General features: G+C 46.3%; 1 protein-coding gene and 1 long non-coding RNA gene across 3 annotated transcripts in view; one reads left to right on the top strand and one right to left on the bottom strand.

The window, feature by feature from the left end:
• Nucleotides 1-8,550, bottom strand: part of LOC128325384 (uncharacterized) — a 20,993-nt gene extending 12,443 nt beyond the window's left edge. The window contains exons 1-3 of the long non-coding RNA XR_008307410.1: nucleotides 8,421-8,550; nucleotides 4,285-4,461; nucleotides 419-507 (exon numbers count right to left, since the gene is read on the bottom strand). This is a non-coding gene — a long non-coding RNA (uncharacterized LOC128325384). The remainder of the gene's footprint in view (nucleotides 1-418; nucleotides 508-4,284; nucleotides 4,462-8,420) is intronic.
• Nucleotides 8,549-27,842, top strand: VCAM1 (vascular cell adhesion molecule 1). Of its 2 annotated transcripts, none has more exons than XM_053251108.1 (8): nucleotides 8,549-8,669; nucleotides 13,337-13,559; nucleotides 16,125-16,206; nucleotides 18,085-18,363; nucleotides 19,418-19,738; nucleotides 20,867-21,133; nucleotides 24,147-24,587; nucleotides 26,343-27,842. In XM_053251108.1, the coding sequence occupies exons 3-8, from the start codon at nucleotides 16,155-16,157 to the stop codon at nucleotides 26,501-26,503; spliced, it is 1,521 nt and encodes a 506-aa protein (XP_053107083.1). In that variant the 5' UTR covers nucleotides 8,549-8,669; nucleotides 13,337-13,559; nucleotides 16,125-16,154; the 3' UTR covers nucleotides 26,504-27,842. The 2 variants fall into 2 exon arrangements, with proteins under 2 accessions (XP_053107083.1, XP_053107082.1); XM_053251107.1 differs by having other exon boundaries at nucleotides 16,078-16,206.

The following is a 27,842-nucleotide window of genomic DNA, read 5'->3' as shown; positions in this document are numbered from 1 at the left end:
ACAGATGTACCCCATCATGACGAAACAGATGAGGCAAAGAATGCACGATACCCGGTTGCAGGATAAACGCACTGCCTCGTGCCACGGCGTGCTGCCCCATGGCCCCATTGACCTTTTGTTGGGCCCTTTCAATTCCTCGCAAATTCTGAACCCCATTCCAATCGGCCCAGACTATAATTACCCCCAGAATCCAGCAACTGATGGTGGCAAAATTGGAGGTGGCTTGTTGGATCAGCAAGAACCCAGTTCTCTTCCCCAGACCATTTTCACTCAAATGCATAACTAGAACTTTAGTGGGCGGTACTAGCAGCTAAATAATCTCACAATGCAGGAAGCAACTGGCTCCACAGCATCCCCCAAATTCCAATCCCAGCCAGTGCACACTGGCATGCTTCCCCAAACCGAGTTGGGTACCAACTTGTGAGGTGCTGGCTCGCTTGAAAGCCCAGAAGACCCAAGAGTGGCTGCAGATGACAACACGCACAGAAGCTGCTGCTCCACCTGCACCTGCCAAAAGAACAACAATGGTGAACACCCAGCAAACAGCAGGCAAACATATAACTGAACTCAGTGCACAAAATGCAGGAAAACCTTGGACCTCCAATGCCCAATATGTTTAATTTTGGCATCCTCAAAGCCCAGCCTGTCACAGCACCAATATGGAAGGAGTGAAGGCTAAACAAGTGGGCTGGTTCACCTACTCTAACAAGTGCTTTACACAACATCACCCACAGCTGATATTGTATTAGGAGCGTGCTGTCCACATGCATGAATAAGCACCCAGCGGTGACAGGCTGAAGCGCCACATCATCATCATCATCATCATTATTATTATTATTATTTCGATTTCTATACCACCCTTCCAAAAATAGCTCAGGGCAGTTTACACAGAGAAATAATAAATAAATAAGATGGATCCCTGTCCCCAAAGGGCTCACATTCTAAAATGAAACATAAGATAGACACCAGCAACAGTCACTGGAAGTACTGTGCTGGGGGTGGATAGGGCCAGTTGCTCTCCCCCTTCTAAATAAAGAGAATCACCATAGTAAAAGGTGCCTCTTTGCCCAGTTAGCAGGGGTAACTGCCGTAACACCCTGACCAGACGTAAGGCCTCACTCCCTGCAGCTGCCAGCTCAATCAACTGCCCCTTGCCCTTCTGGTCAGTCTTGGAATGCCTCAAGCACAATTGCACTCCCGCTCCCTCAAAGGAGAGCTCAGCATACTGCAAGCACCTATCCCTCAGGGCCCAGCTGCTATGGGGAAGCACCTCACTAGGCCAAAAAGCCCCAAAGAAGGCTAACATTGCTGCTGCCCAAAAGAGTGCTACCTCCCATTGAGAATTGCACAGAGGTTGGAGCTGCAAAAGAAGGGCCACTAAAAGCTCCAGTCATAGGATGCCTCTAGTCTGGGGCCTGCACTGCTCCCTAATCCAACCCTTGAGCATACTCCTCACCCTCAAGTCCCCAGTGGAGTCCTGTAGCCCCCTAGCCTGAGCTTCGAAAGATAACACAGCCAGATAACCAGCCAGGGTGGAATCTGCTCGCCCAGAGGCATGCAAGAGCACCAAGAAGTGCATAAGGTGGTCGGGAGGAATAGGCCAACTGTCTAAAAGGCTTTCTCTCTGCCTGAATGCATGAAAAGAGGCTACCTTACAGGAGCAGCTAACCCTCGTGCTGGAAGCCAGAGATGCCTCAATGGCCCAACAGGCTTCTATTCGTCAAGCCTCCACAGAGGCATTATCTCCAGATCCACACTCGCTTCTTGAGCTAACTTCCTGAACCTGGCTACCTGGAAATGAGAGAGGGCATCAGCGATGCCCTTCTGGAGCCCCGGGACATGCTGCGCAAGAAAGAGACATTCTGGAGCCTTGAGATATGCTGTGCAAGGAAGAGAAACTGCAGGCATCTGAGGACAAAAGCTTGTAGTAGCCCCATCACTCTGGGCAAACGCGAAGTCCGAGAGTTCACAACCTGCACCACAGCCTGATTGTCACACCAAAAATAGACAGTGGAGTCATGAAAATCCTCTGCCCACAGGTGCACAGCCACAACGATGGGGGAAAGCTCCAGGAACATGAGATCCCACATGACCCCTTCATCTGCCCACCTTAAGGGCCACTGGGCAGAGCACCACTTGCCCCTAAAATAAACCCTGAAGCCAAGGCCTCCAGCAGCATCAGAATGTACCTGGAGCTCAGCTTCCAGCAGCTGCTCGGCCCTCCAGAATGACACCCCATTGAAGTCCCTCAGAAACTAATCCCAAATGGCCAGGTCTGTCCTCATGCCTTCTGTGACCCAGATCCTATGATGCAGCAACTTAACCCCAGAGACAGCATCACACAGGCACCTCAAAAAGGCCCAACCAGGAGCCACAGCCCGACAGCCCTACAGGCAAAGTTAAGGTGGCCAATAACTACTTGACACTCCCTCAGGGTGGTCTTCCTAACTGATCCCCCAGACCTAATTAATCCCCTCGTCACTACCAGCTTCTCCTGTGGAAGACGGCTGAAACCAGCCAAGGTTTTCAGCTCAATCCTTTAAAAGGCCAATCACATAGCAGGCCCCTTGGTCTTACCCTTGGCCAGTGGCATGCCCAGCAACCCAGTCAGGTTTACAAAACTCTCCAGCAGATGATTGCAAGTCGAAGAAGCCCCCGGACCAGCAAAAAGAAAATCATCAAGAAAGAGTGCAGTGGACAAGCAGCCTGCCCTCTTCCTGAAAGCCCTCTCCAGAAATGTGCTAAATGCCTTGAAGGCTGCACAGGAGATAGAGCAGCCCATAGGGAGTGCCCTGTCAAAATAAAACTTACCCGCAAAGGAAAAACCCAGCAGGTCAAAATCAGCAGGATGTACAGGAAAGAGACAGGAGGCAAACTCGATGTCACACTTTACTAAGAGGGCCCCAGGACCTCAACCTCTTACCATCCCAACCGCTGCATCGAAGGAGGTATATTGCACTGAACAGAGATGTTTGGGGTCCCATCATTAACCAAAGATCCCTTAGGATAAGAAAGGTGGTGAATTCGGTGAAATTTGCCAGCAGTCTTCTTGGGGACCACCCCCAAAGGTAATATTTGCAGATTAGGGAGAGGGGGGGACATCAAAGGGGCCCAGGACCCTACTGGCTGCAACCTCCTTGCCTATTTTCCTAAGCACTACATTTTCCATCCCCACCATGGACCATAAGTTGCGCTCAACAAAGGCCAACCGACAAGACGATGTCGGGATCCTAAAGCCATTCTGAAACCCGCACCTTAGATAACTTGCCGCCTGGTGGTCCGGGTAGTCAGCTAAAAGCTGACATAACACTTCCAAATTAATTGGGCTGGGCCCCTTTTCCCAGAGATGGGGAGGGGGGATTGCCTCTCTTCTGATTGTTAGGGCAATTCCTGAATCCTACATTCCAGTCCTTAGCCCTTTTACAGGCGGAGCTGGGGTGCTTGGCACCGCAGAAACCACATGCGTGGTGGAACCTACAGGGAGACCTGATGCAGCACCCACTCACCCCCCCCGGTTAAACTCCCAACATACCAGGTGGGGTTGAACCCAAGTTTGGCCAGTATTAGAGTGACTGGCAGAGGAATAGGAAGGTGCTACTATTCACCCGTTCACCATCCATGGAGCACAATGGGGACATAAGGAGCCACAGCTCTTTAAGGAGGGGCATCCCATGGGAGGGCAGGGTCTAACTCAGCCCTCATGTGGAAATTTTCATCATAACATGCCCAAGACATTCCCGCGAAGTCTATGTCAGCCCGGTGGGTTATGTTCATGTATTTCACCAAGGCCGGGCCCCTGGTGGGCTGTGCTTTAAGTACAATCCCCATGCAAATGCTAAAGCCAGACAACCAGTTATTCCATGCCCTTTCTACTGGCTTCCGTTTGGGTGCCTCACCTTCCTTGTGTTTTACCTCTGGTTCAGAGGTAAAAAATATCTACGTAGTCTCTTTTCAATATCTTGTCCTTTGTGTTTGGCAAAAGGTGGTCACCCAGTGGGAGGCCCAGGGCCCGATAAGGCGAATGTTGAGGGGAGGGTACCACCCCATGGGGTAACCCCCATCAGGCCCCGTGGTGGGCACTGTGCCACCTTGAGGAGCAACAAACCTGCTCTGCCACCCCTTATGATGAAGGTGTTTCCGCTGGCAGGCCTGGCAAAGCTGTAGCAGCCCACAGATGTGATGGCGCAGGCCCGAAGGGGTTGCAGTCCCATCCCCCCGAAGGAGGTATCAGCCATGGATACATAGGTCACTGGCCAGTACCATCCTTCAATGTGCCTGCCTTACCCTGATGGTGTTGGTGTGGGCTGCTCAACTGGTGAAGGCTCCAATGGCTCAGGCGGTGCAAATGATGGAACAGGAGGCCCAACGGCCATCGGCACCACTAGTGGGTGTTGATCAGGACCAGCGGGCTTCACAGGCGCCAATGTGGGGTCATCCTTATCTTTTTCCAGGGATGCCAACCTGTTGGACAAAGATTTCAGCAATTCCCCTCTCGCAGCCCCCGTAGTACATTTTCTATGTTTAGATGGCATCCCCAATGGGCCAGCCTCCTTCTCTGGTGGTGCATTCTTTGCATGTTCCAGGGTTTCCATCCTCTGAATGAGCACCCTAATCTGGGCCATATCGACCTCATCTTCTGACGATGAAGATTGACAGGCCAGCCTTCTTGGATGTCTTATGAGGTGCCCTCCTGTCTTCCCTTTAGCTTTCTTTGGGGTCATGATAGAATTATATAAAGCAGCCGCTAAAATCCGGGGTCCCAACACACATTGCCCAGAAAGAAACACCCCCAGCACCTTTGCCTCAAAAGAGAAAGCAGGGACTTTCTCTATGGCCCGGCAGACCCACAACAGACAAAAGACTTGCCCAGGAAAAAAACAGAGGAAAAACGAAGGGGTGGGTGGGGGCAACAAACAAAGGATCTCAGGATGCCAAAACCCCTGCCACCCGCTTGCAAAGCCAAAGGACCAAGCAATGTCCACCTCCAGGCACCCCAGGAGCTGCAGATCCCCGTGTGCCCCAAACAACCCCTGGCTGAAGTCCCCCAGATGGCCTCAAGCCAGCTACCCGGTCACTCACCTAGCTCTAGGCCCACCAACCCCACCCCTGCAGCAAGCCCCGAATGGTCGGGGAGCTTCCTGAAGCTGTCGGGCAGGGGGGTGGGACAAAGACCTACTCCCTCAGCATGAGGCCAAAGGATGGAGCACTCTGGTAATGCAACTAATTATGTATTTCCCTTTGAAAAAACTAAGAAGTTTACATTTGAGCAAGTATGCAAGCCAAGTTGGTTTGAAAACAGGATGTAGACAGAAGATTCAATTTTAGACAAAGCATTGTTAACTAAAGACACATCATCATTCTCACATCTAAAAGTTGGGCTTTCCACAGTATGTAATGGTGCCAACAACAACAGAATTAATTCGCCTTTCCTTTTCTTTTTGTGGTGCTCACTTAATTTATATATAACAGTTTCTTTTCACCAGATGAATCAATTCAGTGAAAAGAAATGGCATGAATCAGCTAAAGTTAAGCACTTATAGATGCCAGACTGACCTTAGTTGTATTCCCTCTCATTGCAAGTAGGTCTAAGAACAGACATAAGGAAAACCCTATTGTATCAGATCCAAGGACCATCTAGTCAGGCATCTTGCTTCCAAGAGTGACTAACCACATGTCTCTAAGGGGGTCCACAGTCAGGGTAGAAGGCAGCAAACCTCTTCAGTTGTTGTTCCCCAATAGCTGGTATTCAGTAGCATTCTGGACCTGAGCATGGAAGCTCCATATAGGTATCATGATTAACAGCCACTGATAGACCAATCCCATATAAATATGGCTAATCCCCCTTTAAAGCCATCAAAGCTAGTGGCTGTCATCCTGTGGCAGCAAATTCCATACGCTCGCTATCTATCTATCTATCTATCTATCTATCTATCTATCTATCTAGTTTGTACACCGCCCCAAACTTTCGTCTCTGGGTGGTTTACAATAACATAAAACCAGTTAAAAACATATACAAAAACTTAAGAACAATTTTACATTTTGCATTTGCAATGCATTTTGTGAAGAAGTGCTTTCTATTATCTGTCCTGAATCCACTTCTTGTCAGTTCAGTTGGATAACCCTAGCTCTATTCACATGTGATAGCCAACACAATACAGTCTAGCTCTATTTATAAATTATATTCAATACATGTACAATTTGTGTACAGTGTACACATGCACAGATATGTATATGCACACAAGTATTCAGGCATTATGTTAAATGCAACATGTGCAGTAGCACACTTTCTATCCATACCCTATATTTGAAGAGGCCTATACATAGGTTCACTTTAAAAGTGAAAACATGTACAGTCATTCAAATAAAAACATGTATATACATATGTACAGACACCTGTACACATCTAACATAATATTTGAATAGGGCTCCTAGTATTATGAGAGGAGAACACAATTATCTCTATCCACTTTTCTCTACAAATAATTTTATAAACTTATATCAAGTCCCCCATTAGTTGTCTTTTCTCCTACACTAAAAAGCCCCCAAATGATTGAGCCTTTCCTTGTAGAGTCGAACTACCTGACCATTTTGGTTACCCTTTTCTTTTCTAGTTGTATTTTATCCTTATGGGACCACTAAGTGCTTAAAATTCAGTAATCTAAAAGCTTTCGGTTTAAGGTGAGAATTAAGATGATTTACATTTGTACTCATGCTCTTAAAAAGAATAGCAATTGCAAGTTAAGGTGCACATCTTACCTTCCGTGCAATATAAGCTGTAAAATGTTTGTACAGGCTGGCATAGGATGATGGCTTAAGATATGAGGGTCCATTCATGCCTCCCACACTTTGCATTGACCATAGATGCATCAGGCAGAAATTCATCAGGGGGATCTCTAGGAAGTGATTGGGGAAGCTGCACCTGTTAAATATCTGCCTGGAAGCATCCCTCCACAGCCCAATGTTTAACTGAAAGATCAAAGCAAAGTGTGGGTGTATGGAGCCTCATTTCTAACGCTGTCCTCATATATATGGCACAGAAGTTAAGACAGGCACCTTAACTTGCAATTTCCATTCTTTTTAGAGCACAAATAAAAATGCAAAGCAGCTTAAATCTCATCTTAAACTAAAGGTTTTTGGATTGCTGAATTTCCTGGCCTTTTAAAAAGGAAAATCTGATTAGACACTATAGGTCTAATAGGTCTGGACACTTTACCCAAACCACAAGGTAGAACTCCCTGGTGTTGAACACCCAAAACCTTGTTAAACCTTCAACTAAGATAAAGTTGCATTCCTTCCCGCCTGAAAAAAACACAAGTAAAGACCTTTTATTGCGCAAAGAAGAAAAACTAAAAGTTGGTAAACATAAAAACATAAGACGTTCCGGTGTAACATACCACCCTCAGTTAAACAAAACAAATGAGCACAGATGAAAACCTCCTCTGTTCCCCAGCTGTTAAATTCCTTAGACGTGATAGCATTCTGTTCCATGACTGGCGGAGAGATTATGAGCCGGGGGTGGAGGGGGAGAAAAGGGGGAATCACCTGATTCTTCTCCGAGCTAATAAACTTTATGGCATTGGCCAGCGCCTCCCGAGCATTAATGTCAGGTCTCAATTCCTCTATAAATAATGCTTCCTTGATTTTCCTTCTTTATAGGTTCCTTTCAATCCCCAAAATACACACTAGATGAAACAAGTGGATTCAGTAATAGTGACAGTGTGATCCCACCTCATGATTATTCAGCAGTGAATAAGGACACAACAAGAAGCAGATAATTTGTGTTCACTTTAAATCTGTACTTCATTTTTTTCTTAAACCCCCCCCACAAACAATGATAATTAAAAAATAACAAATGCAATCCTCTCTAATAAAAGCCTTGGTGTCCGTCCGTGGACGGACACCAAGGCGTGTGTTCGTGCCTCCCTGGCCTGTTCTGCGCCTGCGCAAAGCGCAGGCGCAGAACAGGGCAAGGGAGACACGACGGCCGGCACCCGGTGGCCATCTTGGGCGGCCAGAAGCGGCCGCCCCGAAAAAGCAGGGTGAGCGGCGCCGGCGAACACTGGCCGCCGCCGCCTTGCCCAGAGGACACCCGCGGCGACAAGGGAGAGGCCCCAGGGAGCGGAGGACCTGGCCAGAGCTGCGGACGGCGGCGGGTGGCGGGCCCGCTGGAGCCGCGGGCCGCCGCGGCGGTGGGTGGCGGGCCCGCCGGAGCCCTGGGTGGCCGCCCCGGCCGGAGACACGGGCCGCGGTGGGTGGCGGGAGGGGGAATGGCGGCGGAGGCCCAGACCGCCGCAGGGAGACGGAGGCTGGGACCGGGGGCCGAGCGAAGGCCGAAGTAAACAGAAAAGCAAAAATACAGCCTCCGCCGCTGCCTCCGAAATCCCACCCTCCCTCCCTCCCAGCTTCCAAAACCACCTTACCCTGTCCCATTACAGTTGAACAAAGAAAGTCCTAAATTTAGGAGGGAGAGGGGAGCTCTCAAGCAGTGCTCCTCCCTCTTCAAAGGCTCTGCCCGAACTGGCGCTTGGGGCCGAAAGGACGCAAGAGGCGTCCTTTCAGTCCCAAGCGCCAGTTCGGGCAGAGCCTTTGCAGAGGGAGGAGCACTGCTTGAGAGCTCCCCTCTCCCTCCTCAATTTTGGACTTTCTTTGCTCAACTGTAATGGGACAGGGTAAGGTGGTTTTGGAAGCTGGGAGGGAGGGAGGGTGGGACTTCAGAGGCAGCGGCGGAGGCTGCATTTAAAAAAAAAAAAAAAAAACAGTAAAGGGGAGAGGAAAAGGCTAGCGCCCGTTATTATAACGGGCTTCAGAACACTAGTGATCAATAAAAAACAACCATGTCCAAAACTACAGATTCTCTTTCCAGAAATTCCCCATTAATCTCACAGTTCTCCTGCTTGATTTAATTTCCTTCAGGATGGTGTGTTATCAGCAAAACAGTGGTAGGCCTTAAGCCAATCTGACTGAAATAGTAGGCCTTAACCCTCTGAATTGCATTTTTTTAACCATACAGAGTGACTCATACTCTGCTTATGAGCCCCCTAAAGCCCCCCTATTCTTGAAACCCCAACTCTTTTAAGGGATGGAAACCTATAGGAGCCCTTATATCTTCTTCTTTTTCTCCTTCCTTCACTCAGGACACACAGGCCAGGAGCAGCAGCCCCCCTCCCCGCCCTTCCCAGGGCCTGTTTTCTGCCTGCAGTTGAGCCCTGAAGAGCGGATATGAGCTCTTCTGGCCTTGGCTCTTCTTCCGCTTTTAATAAAGTTGTGGCATGTTTTAATGAGACTGATTAGTGTCTTTCTCTTTTCCTCCTGTCTAGAAACTGGTGATGTGCATGAAGCATTTCGTGCATGGGGGTGGTGGAGAGTAGTCCATGTTCAAGAGCAGTCTAGAATGATGGTTTCTTGGTGCTGGGTGGGAATGGTTTTTAGGATTTCCTTGAGGTTCCTTCTTTGGAACTTCCGAGCATGGGGTCCTTGGTCCCAATACTATACATTTTTACTCAGAAATAAGCCCCAGAAATTTTACCCAGAAATAAAGCCTCGGGGAAACAACGGAGAAGGCCCACCCCCGAGTAGCCACCAGACAAGCCAGTGGCAACTGTAGATTAACCTCTCCAGATGATCTCAATGGGTGGTGGGGGTCATGGTGAAGAAGACGTTATCTTAAATACCCAGGGCCTAAGCTGTGTATGGCTTATAGGTTATAACCAGCACCTTGTATTTTGCCTGGAAACTTATTGGCAGCCAGTGTAGCTCTTTCAACACAGGAGTAATATAGTCTCTCCGAGATAATCCAGAGACCAGCCTGGCTTCCGCATTCCATACCAACTGCAGTTTCTGGACTATGTATAAAGATCAAAATTGTCTTCCAAGTTCTAACCCTGCACAATAAGACCCCTCCCTCTTTTCTGGATTCAGTCTCAGTTTGTTATCACTCATCCAGCCCATCACCGCTTCCAGGAAGGCATTTAGGAAATTATGCCTTCTCCTGATGATGTTGACACAGAGAAATAGAAAGTTACAAAAAGTTTTGGAATTGATCCTCCACTCTGACCATCATTCAGTCTTCATTTGGAGGATATTGCCCCTTGCCTTCATTGAAAATGAGTGGTCTCCCCTTTTGTCGTCCCCATGTTATTGATGTGTATGGGGCTTGTTCCTGGGTCCGCTTAACCAATCAGTCAGACACAAGGTTGGGAATCATTAATTGATTCTTTACTGCTTCTGCAGATAGCAATAGGTAATCAGTAGGCTCATGCTCTCAAACCAATTACAGTTTGGTTACAAGTGCACCTTATATTTATACAGACAATCTAAAAAGGTGCTGACACCCTAGACACAGTATGGTGGTCTAAGTATCTAGTACACATGCGAAAGACTGATTCATTGTTCATTGGGTGATTACTCCTTATTTGGTTAGATCCTGTTTTCTAGCCTGGGAAGCAGTGGGAATCTTAGCTGTACTAACAAGTTTTATAGATAAAATTTAGCTGGAGAGAGATAATCCCCTGCTAACTGGGCAAAGAGGCACCTTTTACCGTGGTGATTCTCTTTTTTTAGCAAGGGGAGAGTAACTGGCCATATCCACCCCCAGCACAGTACCTCCAGTGACTGTGGCTGGTGTTATCTTGTGTTTTTTAGAATGTGAGCACTTTGGAAACAGGGAGCCATCTTATTTATTTATTATTTCTCTGTGTAAACCGCCCTGAGCCATTTTTGGAAGGGCGGTATACAAATCGAATTAATGATGATGATGATGATGATGATGACATTAATCATGAGAGGCAATGATGTCCCTGAGCTAGGTCAGGTTAATTTAAGTTAGAATGAGGTTTTCTAGGCAAAAATTGTGTTTCTTTTGTTTTCTAAACACATCAATTCCCCCCTGAAATTGGATTATCCTGAATCTTCAGGATGTCCTTATTAAGGCTTGTAAAGGTACAGCTGTATATTTGGGTCTTACATTATGGAGAGGTTTAAAGGTTCTCATAAACATTTGGATTAAAGCTGGAATGCATTGTAAGCAGCAACATGTGACTATCAATAAAAAGAAAATACATGCTGTAACTAGAATTATCTTCTTTGCCTTGGAAATATAGTTCTGTGTTTCGTGTGGCTAAAGGATTTTGGACATATGTGGTTTTGGGATGCCTTAAGTACTTGTGATGCATTAAGGATAGATTTTATAGAAATTGAAGGTGCTAAATGAGCTGTACACATGGCAATAAACTAGATACATTGCATACAACATCCTAGAGCTACAAGCATAATTAGTATAATTCCATAAATCAACACACATATCCTTAACCACCCATATCTGGCCTGATTTGATATAGATAAAAAGTTTTACACCTAGCAGCAAGGTGTACATATAAACATCATACAACTTACGGCAAGCAACATTGTCTTAACCCATCTCCATCCCAAATAAAGTATCAATAACAGCCTTGCACTGTGGAACCAGGTGCTTCTGGCGATTAATGGAGTATCAGCTCATGGAAAGTGATGGCAATGATAAGTCATGTACAGTCACATTAGTTAAAAGATATCCCAAGATAAGGTGTCTAGAAAATTAGCAGGTAAAGCTTGGGCTAGCTTAATGTCTTTACACAAAAGGAACCAGTAAGTTGGGGGAAAGGTGCAGACTTGCAGGTAGAGGCCCTGGGTGAAACAGTGAGATGTCAGGGAAGCACGTTAGGAAATGAGTCAGGGAAGCACGTAAGGAAATGACCAGAGAGCAAGCATGTGAGGTCCATGTCCTTACAGCACAGGGGATAGCAGGGTTTCCAACATAATTATAGCACACTAGTATTTTTAAGCCCGTTATGATAACGGGCGCTAGCTTTCTATCCCGTCTTTTCTGTCTCTCTCTCTCTCTTTCTGTCTCTTTTTTTCCCCCTTGTCCCCTCTCTCTTTTTTTTTGTTGTTGTTGTCTCTGTTTTTGTTCTTCCTTATTTTGCTTATACTTTGGGGGGGGGGGGTTGTGTGGATGAATAACGGCCAAAATGGCCCATGAGAAGGTGGCCGCCCCCGCCTATCGCCCTCCCGCGCACCCAGCTGCCGGAGCCCACCTTACCCGCTCCAGCCCGAAGGAGAAGAGAGGAACTCGGGAACAGAGCTACTCTCTGTGTTAAGCTGCTGCCCATACTGTCGCAATGGATGCAATAGGCGTCCTTTGCGTCCATAGCGGCAGTTTGAGCAGTGACTTAGCACAGAGAGGAGCTCTGCTCGTGAGCTCCTCTCTTTTCCCTCGGGCTGGAGCGGGTAAGGTGGTCTTCGGCAGCTGGGTGGGCGGGAGGGCGATAGGCGGGGGCGGCGACCTTCTCATGGGCCATTTTGGCCCTTAATCTTTTTTGGGGGGGAGCGGGGAAGGTGATTTTGGGCAGCTGGGAGGGAGGGTGAGCAGGCGGGGGCGACGGCTGTGAGCGGGCGGGGGCCTCGTTGGCGGCTTCGCCGCCACCTCGCCCAGCTTCCCTGTCCCCCGTCTCGGTCTTCCCCCGCCGCCATTGCCCTCGCCTTTTTCAGGGCGGCCGCTTCTGGTTGCCTCGGCCTCCTCTCGCCGTGCCGCAGCTCATGGCCGAGGCGGCGGCTCTGCCGCCGCCTCGGCCACTTTCCCCCGCCGCCACACACCGGCTAATGGCCGCCCGTGGCTGTGGGACACTGGTGTCTGCAGTCCTGTGTCCCTTGGGCTCTTCTGGGCCTGCGCTTCGCTCTTCTGGGCGAAGAAGAGGCTTCGCGCAGGCCCAGAACAGCCCAGGGAGGCAGGGACGCAGATCCCCAACATTCCAAAGCCACGGCCACTCACTTAGCCTTTTATTATATAGGATAGTCACTACAAGAAAGTGGTGTAAATCATCAACTCCCACCCCCCTTAGTGTCCTCTAGAGTCTGCCATGGCCAAAGGGAAGCCATGGAGAGCCCTAGAATTCCAAAAACTAAGAATCTGGTAAAAAGCCATTTTAGTCCTTCAATTGGTTCTGCCTTCCAAATGCTCTTGTCCAATGTTGCAGGATTTTGGCTATCCTGGATGTTCTCTGATCCGTGTTGTTTTGGCTTGTTTCACTAGTGTCCATAGACAAGCTCAAATGTTCATGTGTTTGGGAGCCTTGACTCCCCCTGTGTGGGCAATTTGATATAGTGTCTTTGACTGAATTTGAAATAGTGTCTTTAGCAGGGTATCTTACCCGGGTAGGATGGTTCCAGGGTTTTACAGGAGTGTCCAAAAGCTTGGGGAGATGCTGTTGCATGTATGAATCCAGAGAAAAGTAAACAAATTGGCTTGCCTGTTTGCTATCAGGCACTCTTCAAGCATTTGTTGTCTATTCCTCTTCTACAGCACTCAGGAGCAGGAAGACGAACTTTGGATTAGGCCCTCTTCCTCGAACACAGGACAGGGTAGCAGATGGATGTTCTGTCACCATTGGGTCAGACTGGAAACGCAGATAGGGACTCCCCTCGGGTAGCTGCTGCTGCTGCTGGTTAAATCTCCTGGGTCAGGGTTGATGTCCTCTGGAGACTCCCTTGGGATCACGTTCTGGCGATTGGATGCATGGATCCAGGTACTCCTTCAATCTGGGAGGACCAATCCTTCTCAGAAAGACAATTCAAGGCACTATTGGTTGCAAACCTGTTTACTTGAGAGAAAGACAGGCAAGTGAGTTATCAATTCCCTCCCCCCATTTAGGGACAGCATCCTGAGACTAAGTCCCTGGGTGCCAATCATCAGCACAAAAGGAAAAGTCAAGTTTTCAAGGCAAATAATACAATGGACGGATAAGACCTGAGGCTATTTTCAATTTAGTCTTTCGGCATTTTTTCCAGTTTACGTTTTTGTTTCCCTGCTTGCCCTGGGCCCCTCTCCCCCAGAAGTCCAGAACAGGGGATGATGTCCACATTTAGGGCTTGGTGGCTTTTGCTGGTCTCTGATCACGAGGACAAAACAGCAATCCTGGGCAAAAGGCAAAGCAATAAAGTCAAAAGGAAAAAGGGCATTCACGTTTTCACCCCTCTCATGAATTTTGGGGTTTTGAGGAGGCATTAAAGCCTGACAGGTCAAACATAGTCTTGTCACTCGAGAGGCCACAACATAAAACTCCAGTGCTTGAATTTCACCAAGCCTTTTGGGTGTAACTGCTGACAAAGTCCTGTTTCCATGTGGCATCTCACAGTCTCTTCTGTATCCTGTTCTTCCTCCTTACAACAACCCTGTGAGGCAGGCCAAACCATTTGAGTGGCAGGCTCTGTGTCACCCAGCAAGTGTCATGGCCAAATGAGGGTTTGGGCTTAGGTTTCCCTGGTCCTAGTCCAGCACTCTAACCACTGCACCACACTGGCTGACACATACTTACAGGCCTTTGTCAGGGCAATCAACTTCCATCCAGTGTACCTGACTTCATTCTCCATAAAGGGCTGATTCGTCAGTAACATCTGACTTTGGGATCTTCATCTAGGTCACGTGTAGATAGCTGTGGTGTTCCAGCTCTCCATCTTCAGCCTCATCGCTAGCAAGTGATGAATGAGTAAGGGTTTGGGGTTAGCTGGGCAGAAAATTCTCAGTTTATATAGTATTAGCACATGGGAGTAGCCCTACTATGAGGTGTAGTGAGGCAGTTGCCTCTGGTACTGCATTACTGAGGAACCAATGGGGTGGCAAAATGACATCCTTGTACTACTCTGCTTCTCTCTGCCACACACTGCTATTGAAGCAGGTCTTTGTGGAGCTGTCGCAGCACAGCCACCACTCTGCAGAGAGCTCCTCTTCATTTGACACCTACCCCCTGACTCAATGTGCACGTTCTTTCCATCTCCTTTGTGCTCTGCCGGGCTAGTTATGAAAAGGAGAAAGAAGTGGAAGAGAACATGTAGAAAGTGGAGGAGAGTATTGGAGACGCTCTATAGAATGCCTCCAGTACTCCGCTCCCCACTCCACATTTCCTCTTCTGCTCCCTCCTCCTTTTCATAACCAGCCCAGTGTTGAGTGCAGAAGTGGAGGAGTGCGTGTGTATTGAGTCAAGCAGCAGTAACTGTTGCTGCTGCAAAGCAATAGGAGGAGGAGGCAGAAACGTGGGTATGCATAGTCCACTTGTGCATGCCCACTGAGTGGCAGCTATTGCAGCAAACAAAAATAGGAGATGGAGGAGGGGTAGCACATGAGGGGAGCAGGTAGCATCTGGCACCCTGCCTCAGGCACACAGAGATCTTGGGTCACCACTGAAGTGAGGCATATTGAGGAGAGAAATGTAGCAGGCAAGAGCTGCCATCTGCTGCTGGCCTATCAAGAAGGAAAGCAGCTGGTGTCTGCTGCCATGGAAAGGGGTAGAGGGCCCAGTCAAGTAAGATGGTGTATACCAGAGGTCCCCTTGCTGACTCCCCCTCAAGTCCGGTGCCAGCCCTGCTCAGGAGTGCAGATCAAGCTGCTGTTCAGGGTGTAGTGGCAGAAGCTGGTAACATCTGGCAACCCCAGTCATTGCAACAAGCCTGTAAAGTGGGCCAGTGTTATTGTCTTCTTTGTGGGGAAGATGTGGTGGGGCACAACAGGGGCATCAAAGTCTATGCCCTTTGCTCTTACTCTGCATTACATAGGCTTGAATCCTATGAACCCTGAGAATAAGTCCTCTCGAACTCAGTGGGACTTAACTCCCTCAGCAGACATATACAATGGGGCTATTACTTTTCATCTTTATTTCCTTTCCTAGACTGGGCCCTAAAATGACTTCATATTACATGTTGAAAAACGCTAGCCTCTGTCCTGCGTTTTAACTCCAGTTTTCTTTCTTTTCTCCCCACATCAGTGCTTCCTTATCTTGCCTGCGGTGGCGCTTTTGGTAATGCTCCCCGTAAGGGAAAGCAAAGATAAAACTCAGGAAGCAACAGAGGGCGCCAACTTCAGAGACTGACTTCATAGGAGGGATTTTCATTTCCCTCCTGTCTTGTGGAGTTTCCCACCATGGAAATTCCAGGCCTGCTCCCTCCCCCTTCCTCCTAACACACTATTTATACAGAAAGTGATGGCTCCTGCTACACCACTTTCAGAGCAAACATTTTCAAGGCACCTTCTCTCTTTGTGTCTCTCTAAAGAAGAAGAAGAAACAGCAGCTAGTCTTCTTTTCCCATCTCGATTTCAGTGTTAAACAGACAGCGAACCACGAGGACAAATGGCTGGAGTACTTTCAGCAGTGACAGCTCTTCTGGTGATGTCCATGACTTGTGAGTTCTTTGCTTTGTAGATTTTTCAGGGAGGTAGGCAACCGTTTGTGCTTTAGATTAGGATGTGAGCGTGTCTGCATGTGAGGTCCCCCCCGCCCGCTTTGTTTCAGAAAATCTTTGTGAATGAAAGTTGTTTTTTTTTAAGTTATTGCTTGCTGATTGCAGGGGGGAGGACATAATATGTTTATACAGTCATTGTATAGATGAGTTGTTTTAAACATGTAGGACTGTTTATGCTCAGAAGATCAGCTGGCAGTCTGCGCAGTCTAACCTTGGTGTTAGGAAGCGGGCAGGGCGGCTGCGCATATAAAAGGCAACCCCGGGACTGTTGCGGAAGTGGGCTGCTGCGAAGCTCCTTAAACAGCATGCAGACACTTGCTTTGTGCTGCTCCATGGTTTCCATGGTTTCCAGTGGAAGCAGCGCCTACACACTGTTTTAAGGAGATTCACAAAAGCTCACCTCCTGGGCACATTAAAGGCAAACGCTCATAAAAGGGCTTGCCTTCTACGTGCACAGAAGCCCCAGCGGCTTCCTAACAACAAGAATAGACTGTGCAGAATGTCGGCCAGTTGTACTAAATAGTTTTTTTTAAAAAATAAACCCTTAAGGATCCTCTGACAGTTTGATCCTGTCCATGTTTGTTTAGAAGTAACTCTCCTTGAATTTTATGTGACTTCTTTCCAAGCAAGTGTGCTTGATTGCTGCCCTAATTCATATCTGTAGATGATGTAATTTTCTCAACTCTGTTTTTGATGAGTGCGAGTTCAGTTGAGCATTAAATATGATAAGTGAAATGAATTTATTATCTACTTTGAAGTCATTAATTCACCTACTGTCAGCTATTCACACAGTTAATAACAGATCTTCATCTGCCAGTAGATATAATCTGTCACAGCCATAGATGATGTTGATACTTTCAGTCTTGATGTGAGAATGCACTGATATGTGTTCAGACACTTACAGTCTGATCCTAAGCATGTTTACTTTGGAGCAAGTCACATTGATTTCAATGGGGCTTATTCTCAATTAAGCATGCACAGAACTGCAGCTTTGGAAAGGTAACATACTGTAAGTGGCAAGACTGAATATGATTTGCTTCCTTGGAAAAATTATCTGCCAAGACAATCCATAAACCAGCTGATCATGTGAACAAGTAACTAATTTACTCAGCATGAGAAATCACTTTACATTCCAGTATTCAGGTTTAAGTGATTTGTGAGCTGCATCAGGAGCCCCATATCTCCAGTTTTAACAATGATTAGATCAAACCTTAATTATGTCTGTGGCATTTCCTTCCTAGTAATTGTGCTTCAGATTGAAGGCATAATAATCTAAAATCACTTGGATGTGATGGCAGTGAAAGTTAGTCATGGCTGAGTTCTACTAAAAGCAGTGTAATGGGATTTAGTGATGACTAACTTTTCCCTGGAGTGGAAGCAATCGCATGGTCTTCACAACCGTGCAACATTATATAGATAGTAATCTCCTGCTAATCCAAATGCTGCATCAGACCTTTTGATGGTTCAAAGGTTCTTAAAGCCTCCACAATTGTTCAGATGCATTAGAGAACATTTTAAAGACAGAAATACCAAAGAAGCAGCTTTAGTAGCACCATCAAATGTAGCAGGTCTTAGCACAGTAAAGTTTGGTGCTTGTTTTTGTCTGTGTGGTGGGTAATCTCACACAGGGAGGTACCACACTAGCAAGATGTAAACTGTATGATATTTGGAGGATGCAGGTTCCTGAGAATAGACCCATTTCTTTGAACATATGTATGCCTGTATACTGGGGAGCATCACACAGGCAACATAAGTCTATAATAGAACCACTACCCATGCAGATCCACCCTGAGTGTGTTTTATGCTCTCTTATTTCAGCAAAAGCATTTGAAATGGAGCTTGTGCCATCTGGCAAGGTGGCTGCACAAATCGGCAAGGAGCTGGTGCTAAAGTGCCACACAACAGGCTGTGCGGAGACCCCACAATTCTCTTGGAGAGCCCAGATGGACTTCCCTTTAGGAGGAGCCACACACACTGAAGGGAGCAGCTCATATTTAACCATGAAGAATGTTGGCTTTGAGAATGAGCATGACTATCTTTGCAATGCTTTTTGTGGAATGCAAAAAAAGGAAAAGAGGGTCAAGATTGACATTTACTGTAAGTAGTTAAATTGGAACAGCATTTGTAACTATCATTCATAAGTATTCTAAACATTACAACTACTAATAAATATCTTATATGCCAGTTTTCAACAAAAAAAAGTTCTCAAAGTGGTGTATATAGCAAAAGGAATAAAAGTAAGAAAATACTCCCCGTTCCAAGAGGCTCACAATAACCACTCTTTGCTCTATTGGTTAGAATGCTGGATGCAAGTTTGTGAGTCACACAGGACACTGTCTCAAGCTGGATCCAGGATTTTCCAGATACTAGTTTTCCAGATATAAATACTGCCTCATTTGCACTGTATTTTTTGTTGAAGCCAGTCCATATATTACGGAGAGATTGGACGCTAATTTCAGATACGGGATATGAAAACAGCTATTTTATAATTATTCTTTCCCCACCTATGCTGCAATGTAAGAAGTGTAGCAAATAAAATTCTGTATGCATTCAAAAATATGAATGCATGAAGAGAGTCAGATTTTCAGCCTGAATCAGTAGTGGTGGGCACTGAACACCATCTCTCGGGAAGTACACCTACACAAATCTCATTGAACTGAGTATGAGATGCACAAGGCACTACCAAGTTCTTGCACAGCTTCTATCATTTTCAGTGGAGTTTGCTTAGGACAACTTCCTAAATGGGGATTGTGCCCAGCTAAAATTAGCAACCATCTACAGCAATCATGGGATAGCTGATCATGGTCATCCATGATCAACTGATCTGGCAGAGGGGAAATCACATGTCAAATGAGATGTGTGCAGTAGTTGGAAGACTACTTGTTCAGCAGATTTGCAGAGTTTTCTCTTAACAGAGAAACATTTTCACGTTGCTATCTTCAGTTGAGGGACGGGTGTGAAGTAATGAATCCACTAGCGATGTAGTGGATCTGTGCCTCAACCTAAGAAGCAGCCTGTATTTAAAATGAGAGGTCTAAATCCAAATCAATTCTAAATTAGGGACTCGACTGAATAACAGCCTGAATTCCAGTGTTGTCCCTGAACTTTACTGAACCTGAACTGTAGCACCTTTCTCTTTATATCGTTTTAGCATTCCCCAGCAATCCTGTTATTGAGTTCAGCGACCCACTCATCCTTGGGAAAGAAGTGACTGTTTCCTGTAGTGTTCCCTCTGTGTATCCTTCTGAATACCTGGAGATAACTCTGAAGAAAGGAGAGGAAACCATTGTTCACAAAGAATTTTATGATGACGACTTCTCCAGATCTCTACAGACAAAAACAGTGACAAAAAGCTTTACTCCCACTGAGGAGGATACTGGGGAAAAAATCACATGCATAGCTGAGTTGCCAATAGAGGAAATGGAATTTGAACCCAAGTTCAGGCAACAAACACATGTACTTGATGTCGCCTGTAAGTAGATGGAGGGAATGGGTTTCAGGGGGGAAAGATATACAAATGAAGGTCTGAAGGCTTAAATGTGTGATCCTGGGCTTCACATACTTGTTGGGAGTGCCACACAAATATAAAAGAACATATTTATTTATTTATTTTATAGCATTTGTATCCTACCGCCTTTGCAAGGAGGCCAGGGTAATATCTCAGGTTCTCCCTCTCATTTACTGCCATGTTTTTATCAGAACAACCCTGTGGAATGGGTTAGGCAGAGAGAGACTTGCCCAAGATCACCTAGTGAATGTCAGGGCTGAGTGAGGATATGAAAGCAGTTCTCCCCAGTCCCAGGCTGACAGTCTTGAGAATTACCCTGCAATGGACACAGTTCAGCTGAAGTTAAGCGTTTATCCGTCCCATTGATTTCAGCAGGAGATAGATAAGCATAAAGGTGCTTGGATTGTGATCAATTTGGGCTTTATAAGCAGTGCTGTGTCTATTAGCAGGATTTTGTAATCAGGCTGAGGCACAGAACTCATCATCTTGAGAATCTCAGCTTTCATTTTAAAAAAGTTTTCTTGTCTGTAAAGTCCACAAAAGATAAATCTTGATACTGGTTGAAGCAGTATGTGTTAAGGTCATACTTTCCAAAAGTCAGTCCCAGGCTGGTACCAGCACAAGGTCTTCATAAGTACCATACTATAATGATCCAAGCTGTACCATACCTTCTCTTCCAGATTTGCACCAATAGGACCCAAAAGTGCATACATAATGTAAACCTGCATTATTGATGTAACTGTGATTTCTGCATGTAAAGATCCTAAACTAGCCACAGTTTGTGCCCAGGTTAGGGGCACATGAGCAAGAATCCATGACAGTTGATTAACGACAGTGGTTCATCACAGGCATGATATGTGCAAGGCCTGATGTCTTTGCAGTTTTGTTTTATGCTGCCCTGCTCTTGTTCAAGCTTAGATAAACAAAACAAAACAAAATAAAATAAACAAATAAACTCTCTAATTTGGGGCATTGACCCGATGTATGCAACATACCCTGGTGACTGTTGATGGTCTTCTTGGGATGCTCACTGTAACATGCACATTATATTTCACCAGTTTAATCTTTTGCTGACCTTTTGCTTTCTTCAAGTTGGCCCACGGAATACTCGCATTACTGCACCTGCAGGCACAACCCTACTGGAGAAGGAGGCCTTGACACTCAGCTGCACAACTGACAGTAATCCACCAGCAAGGGTTGTCTGGAAGAAGCAGCTGGCCGATAACACTGTCCAGCTCATTGCAGAGGGTGGCACTCTTTCTATTCCAAGTACTCAGTTCCACGACTCTGGAACCTACATCTGTGAAGTCAAAAATGCAGTAACCAATGAGATCAAGGAAGAGTCCATCTCTATACAAGGTATGCAGTAGCAGGGACGAGCCTTGTCTTGTCTCTAGCATTTCAACTAATGTGAATAGCAGAAATAATAAACATTTAGCATTGAGAAATACATGTGTAGCTGTGGCATGTGCTCTGGACTTCTGCGTTTCCAGGTTTTCTGTGCACTTTCTTGCAGAGCAGCAGCTCCTTGTGCATAAAAATAGTACATGGAGCTTACACACCCTGTTGAAGTAACAGAGATAAACACAAATGAACAAACACACATATCCTATATAATAAAAGGCTAAGTGAGTGGCCGTGGCCTTGGAACATTAGGGATCTGCGTCCCTGTCTCTCTGGGTTGTTCTGGGCCTGCGCTTTGCGCAGGCCCAGACTCAGCCCAAGGGAGACAGGACCGCCAACGCCAGTGTCCCAAAGCCACCAAACACTCGACCTCCTGCCATTGCCCGCCCGCCCTCCACCACCGTTCCGGCCCCACCGGCGACCATTTCGCGCCTATCCCCGGTCCTCATCGCTGTCTGCCCACCTGCCCGCCTCCCATCACTGTCCTGGCCCCACCCGCGGCCATTTCGGGCCAATCCCTGGTCCTCCTTGCACGGAACCCACGGGCGGCCATTTCACCCCAAGCACTGCCGTTGGCCGCCCGCCCTCCCTCCCTCCCTCCCAACTGCCGAGCCCTCCTTACCCCGGCCATGTCCGTCGGGTTAAAAACTCCTTAATTTCCGAGAGAGAGAGGAGCTCGCAAGCAGAGCTCCTCTCTTTGCAACGGCTCTGCCCGTACTGGCGGTTTGGGCGTAAAGGGCGTCCTTTACGCCCAAACCACCAGTACGGGCAGAGTCTTTGCAAAGAGAGGAGCTCTGCTTGCGAGCTCCTCTCTCTCTCGGAAATTAAGGAGTTTTTAACCCGACGGACATGGCCGGGGTAAGGAGGGCTCGGCAGTTGGGATGGCGGGCGGGCGGGCAGCGGTGGCGGCGGCGTGGGCCAATTTGGCCCGGACGAAGGACTCGGAACTTGGGAGGGAGGGTGGGCGGGAGGGCAGCGGAGCCAGCGGCAGAGAAAGAAAGAGAGAGAAAGAGAGAGAGAGAGAGATAGGGGAAGGAGTGAGGGAGGGAGATAGGACAATAGAAAGATAAAAAGAAGGAAAGAAGGAAGGAGAGAAAAGAGAGAGGAGGGAAGGAAAAGGACAATAGAAACAAGGAGGGAAGGAAGGAAGGAAGGAAGGAAGGAAGGAAGGAAGGAAGGAAGGAAGGAAGGAAGGAGAAGAAAAAGGAGAAAAAATGAGGGAGAAGGACCAAAAAAAAAAAAAAGGGAGGGAGGGAGGGAGGAGCAGCCAGCCCCAAAGAACAAGCCCATTAAAGAAAGAAAAGAGGAAAAGACCAAGAAAACAGAAAGATGGGAGTTAGAAGAGGTGGAAGAAAGAAAGGAAGAGAGGGAGAGGGGGAAAGAAGAAAGGAAGACAAGGAAACAGAGGAAGAGAGAGAGAAAAGGAAGACAAAGGAAAGACAGAAAAAAAACAAAAGGAAAGGAAAGGAGGGCGAACGAGAGAGGAAAGGAATAAAGGGAACAACAACAACAGGTACTAGCGCCCGTTATTTTAACAGGCTTAAAATTACTAGTACATATATATTGTGCACCCACCCAGTGCTATGCATGAACAAAGCACTACTCTTTTAAAGGTACTGGACGCCATGGCTGACATCCAGAGCAACAGAGCACTTGTGGAATAAGCAAAGTTGTGCTAGTGTAAGTTAGCTTAGCTGTACAAGAGTGCTTTTGAGCTCTTGTGTAAAAGAAGGTCTGAATTCAGTGTCTGGGTCGGGAGAACTATGGAGGACTTCTGAAGAGATGTTCAGAACTTCCCTGCCCAGAGCTGCTAACCAAGAATGTGGTAAGAGGTATATCACATGACTGCGTATCTAATACTGATAGCAAGGAGTACAAGCTGAGAGGGCAATTAATTGTTCAAGGTGAATAACCTTTACAGTAAATCAAGTTATGCTTGTGAATTGTACGCTTCTTTTGGTTAAGGACAAAATGAAATAACTTCACTCCCAAACCTCCTCCAGATAACAACGGCTTGAGCAGGGCCACCTCCAGGAGCCAGCCTGTTTGGGCACTGGCACAGGGCCCACACCCACCAGAAAGTCCACCCAGCCCATCCCTGGAGCCCCAGTGCCCACCTTTGTGTGGTGGTGGTGGTGGTGGTGGTGGTGATGCAGCAGCAGCAGTGCAGCTCTCTTGGCTGAGAGTCAGGCTATCGCTGCCTTCTCCTGCCCAATCTGCCTTGAAATGAACTCTCTCCAGAGGCCCTGTGATGGCGAAGGTCTACTGGAGAAAGCAAACGCAGAGGAGAGAGGAGAGGAGAGCTGGCCTTGTGGTAGCAAGCATGACTTGTCCCCATAGCTAAGCAGGGTCTGCCCTGGTTGCATATCAATGGGAGACTTGATGTGTGAGCAATGCAAGATATTCCCCTCATGGGATGAAGCCGCTCTGGGAAGAGCAGAAGGTTTCAAGTTCCCAACCTGGCTTCTCCAAGATAGGGCTGAGAGAGATTCCTGCCTGCAACCTTGGAGAAGCCGCTGCCAGTCTGTGAAGACAATACTGAGCTAGATAGACCAATGGTCTGACTCAGTATATGGCAGTTTCCTATGTTCCTATGTTCCTAACAGAGTTACTAGCTCAGCTGAGCAGGACACACTATTGCCTTGACTCTAGTATCGACATTGAAGGAGTAGTGTCTGCTCCTGCCTACTGCTGTCTGCTGCTGTTCAGTAAGCCCCTCACCAGACCCTGGCAAGCTTACCAGTGGGCAGCAGTAGACTCTACTGCTTCAGCTGTGGCTGATGCTGCTCGAAAGTTTGCCAAATATCTGAAAAATTGGTATCTGGACTTGTCATCCTTTTATATTTTATTTCAATACTCCGAAGTATTTGCACACTATAATGCACTTTCCTTTTTGACAATGAGAGTTTTTATTATCATGTCACGTTGATCATCACTAAATGTGCCCCCCCCACACCTTTCTCTTCAGTTTTTTCATCAACTACACCAGCACTGACTATGACTAGTCAACCAGAGCACCATAGTACTCCACATCCAGAAACTGGTATCAAAAATGGTCAGCTGAAAGATGGAACTTCGCCAGCACCAACAGTCACAATCTTAACTGTTCAACCAGATGAAGTAACTGAGATGGAAGATTTCACTTTTAAGAGTACAGCATATAGTACTCCATATCAAGTGACTGATAAAAATGACCAACTGGAAGACGAAACTTGGGCAGCACCAACAGTCACAATCTTAACTGTTCAACCAGAACATGTTACACAGCAAGAGCTGGAAGATAAAACTTCCTTGGCACCAAAGGACACAGTTGTCACATTGTCCAGAACATTAACACATACTACAAACTCATATGCCGTGGATGAGTCTGAGAACAGTGGAAATGCTACAGAGGAGTTCATTCTCACAAGTAGGTCATTTTGCTGAACCATTGCATATGTACACTGAATGGTGTTGCCCATGTCAGTTTTTTGTCCATTATATTTATATTCTGATTTCTTCATGAAGCTCAGAACAGTGTGCATGAATCTCCCCGCTAATTTTCAGCAACCCTGCAGCATAGATAGGTCAAGTTGAGAGACAGTGATTAGCCTCAGGTCACACAGTGGACTTCATGGTTGAACTGCATGGGGACTTAAACTAGGGTCTCCACAGTCCAACAATCCATGCATTGCAGCCACAGCAATAGTTGTCTGGAGCAACACAAGAGCATTTGTTTTAAATAAGACCTCACCTGTAGCAATCATTTATTAAGGACAATGCAAAAGTGGGAATTTATTTCACACACATCAGACCTGCTGCATCTGCACTGAAGACCTCCTGGGAACTGATATAGAGCATAATAGGATTTCAGTAATTCAGATAGTAGTACAGTAATTACTTCAGCAATTACTATTGTAAGCACTGTGGAAAAGCAGATTTCTCAATTAGTATTCAGAGCAACACCAACATGTGCATTGAAAGAAATCCCTAATTAACTTTTAAAATGGGATCTCTTTTTATTCATTCAACAAATATATATGGGGAGAGGGACAGGTCTGCTTCTCCCCCTATGCATGTGTACAATTGTGCATGTTGTTGTTCTGCTCACATGTTCATTGAATTCATGTCGGGTTCAATGAACTCTACATGTCTCCCGCTGCCGTGATGCTGCCCGCCCTATCCATATTCATTGAATGCAGTATTGCAGGGATGGCCGACCTGCAGCTCTCCAGCCAATCCTAATTTATTGCGGCTGAAGATGATGGAAGTCCTTTATTTATTTATTTAACATATTTTTATTATACCACCCAAAACTCACGTCTCTGGGCAGTTTACAACAAAATAAAAACAGAAAAGTTGCAGTCCAAGAACAGCTGGAGAGCCTCGGGTTGGCCCTGCGGTACTGGAATGAGTAAAAATGGCTTCAGCTGGTTGCCATTTGTGGACGTGTCTTACAGCTATGAATCATTCCACACTCAAACAATGATATTGTTTGACTGTATATATATCTATATATTTAATTCTCCTGGGTGGGCCTTGGAATGTGTGTCCTGGCACCCAGCTGATTGGCTGGGTGGCGGAGGCGCCTGATTGGCTGAGGCGCACCCAGGAGGATTGGTCGCTGAGGCAGGCCCGGCTGCGGAAGCGAGGCAGCAGCGGCGGGCCCAGCCCTGCCAGTGGCAATCAGCCTGGCAGCCTGAGCCCAGCATGAGCCGGCCGGAGACTGGGGCAGAAGGTGGAGGGGAAGAGCTAGCCAGACCCAAAGAGTGCACAGATGCTCTGTGCGGGGTCGGCTAGTTCTCATATTACTTTTAAGGCCCATTTTGCACCCTTGTTCAAGTTATGCTTAGGACCCATACTACCCTCTTCCCATTCAACTTACACTGCTGGACTAAAAAGCAGTAGTAGACCACAAGTCAGCAATGACACAAAATGGTCAAAGTAGTGAAATGAGAAAATAATAAGAGAAGGGAGAACAGGAGGAATGCACGCCACATTTTCAGTGGGACTTTCTTTTCTGTTTTGCTTCAGAGGCTATTGCTGAGTATGCTATCACAAGTATTTTCATGGGAGGGATGTGTAATGCTTTTTATAGGGACATTTGTTCTTGCATAGCAGAGCAAATGTAGTAATTTACACCTTTCACTCATCTTACATCTCTTCTCCCTTCCCATTTTTGCAGCAAAAGTTGAAGAACCAGATCGCATGACTTCAGTGATCATCGTGGTTTCATCTTTAGCAACAGTGACAGGATCCATGGTAGCAATATTGGTTTACCTGTCAAGGAAGGGAAAGCTCAATGGAAAATACAGTCTTGTAGGCTCATCGAAAGAACAAGTGTGAAGAAACAGCAACTATGCATTTTCTATGTTGTTTTCAGGTGGACAATTTTGTGTATTGTTCTGAATATTTGGATCACTTTTCTCACTGTACTTCCATTAAGGTGCATTGATTCTCCCTGCTTTGAAAAGGACATACAGTGGGTCAAAGTTATGCACTTTAACATATTGGAGTAGGGGGATACTGCCCATAGATGAATAATGTGTTTGTGGCACCGTATTCATTCAGGTATCCCATTCTCCTCTATTTGTGCAAATCACAACTCTAGCAGTTTCATTAAGCTACTGAATATGTGAAGTGTAATTCTGTGAATTATCAGCAACATCACCAGACCCCAAGAGTCAAACTGGTATAAAGCTGACATATGTTTGTGATGCAGATATGCCCTGTGAGTTTTATTCTAGATAAATAAAACTCCGACCTGCTTCTAAAAGAGCTTCATGGTATATGGAAGAACTATGGGAGCTGAAGCGACTAGGCAAATGACTAGTGCACAAGTGGAGAAGGAGTCTGCTCAAATCTTACCAGGGTGTAAGTCTCACTTCACTCTGTGGGACTTGCATCTGAATAAATATGCTTCTCATCATACTACACAGTATTCTCCCCATACTAAGTTAAACTAATAAGTTGGAGTTATAACATATTATTGTTGCTGTTGTTATTATTATTACTATTAATATTAATATTATTACAAATATTTATATACCGCTTTTCATCAAAAAAAGAAGAGTTCTTGAAGCGGTTTACACAGTAAAAGGTATGATGAAATATTCCCTGTCCCAAGGGCTCACATTCAAAACAACAAACTGCTCCCCACCCTACCCACACACACACACCCCACACACAACACCAGCAACCGCTCCTGGAGAGATGTTTTGCTGGGCTGATTAGGAACAATTACTCTCCCCACTGATAAATAAAAGAGAACAACCACTTAAAAGGTGCCTCTTTGTCCAGTTAGCAGAGGTAATTTCGGGAAAGCAGATCCCTTTAGAATACAAAACAACTAAAAGGACACTGAAGTCTGTCAAAAGTAATTAGCTGCACACAGGGGCAAGTGGTGCTTCCTTTCCACATAAGGCACTATGTCCTTGCTTTTAAAAGTATTTTGATACCCCCACCCCCAAGCTCATGTTTTTGGTACTTCTGTTGTTTTGTATATTAATATTTAAATCTGTTTAAATTACAGAGTTTTCTACTGTGAAATAGAATATTGATGTTTACGTTTCCTTGTTCTCATCTGTTAATCCTTGTTTCCCTAAACTGCAAGGTAACTAGAATGCTGTAAATTATGTATGTTTGATTTTGTAAATAATAATAAAAATCACATCCTTGGCTTTAA

The sequence above is a fragment of the Hemicordylus capensis genome, chromosome 4, assembly GCF_027244095.1.
Source record: "Hemicordylus capensis ecotype Gifberg chromosome 4, rHemCap1.1.pri, whole genome shotgun sequence".
NCBI lineage: Eukaryota > Metazoa > Chordata > Lepidosauria > Squamata > Cordylidae > Hemicordylus > Hemicordylus capensis.
This window is presented reverse-complemented; position numbering and strand designations above follow the sequence as displayed.

What these genes read in the sequence shown, in the direction of transcription:
- VCAM1 (XM_053251108.1), top strand. Translation starts at nt 16,155, where the DNA reads ATGGCTGGAGTACTTTCAGCAGTGACAGCTCTTCTGGTGATGTCCATG. An exon ending in TCTGGTGATGTCCATGACTT is followed by an intron (nt 16,207 to 18,084) that starts GTGAGTTCTTTG and finishes CTCTTATTTCAG; the next exon opens with CAAAAGCATTTGAAATGGAG. An exon ending in ACATGTACTTGATGTCGCCT is followed by an intron (nt 19,739 to 20,866) that starts GTAAGTAGATGG and finishes GCTTTCTTCAAG; the next exon opens with TTGGCCCACGGAATACTCGC.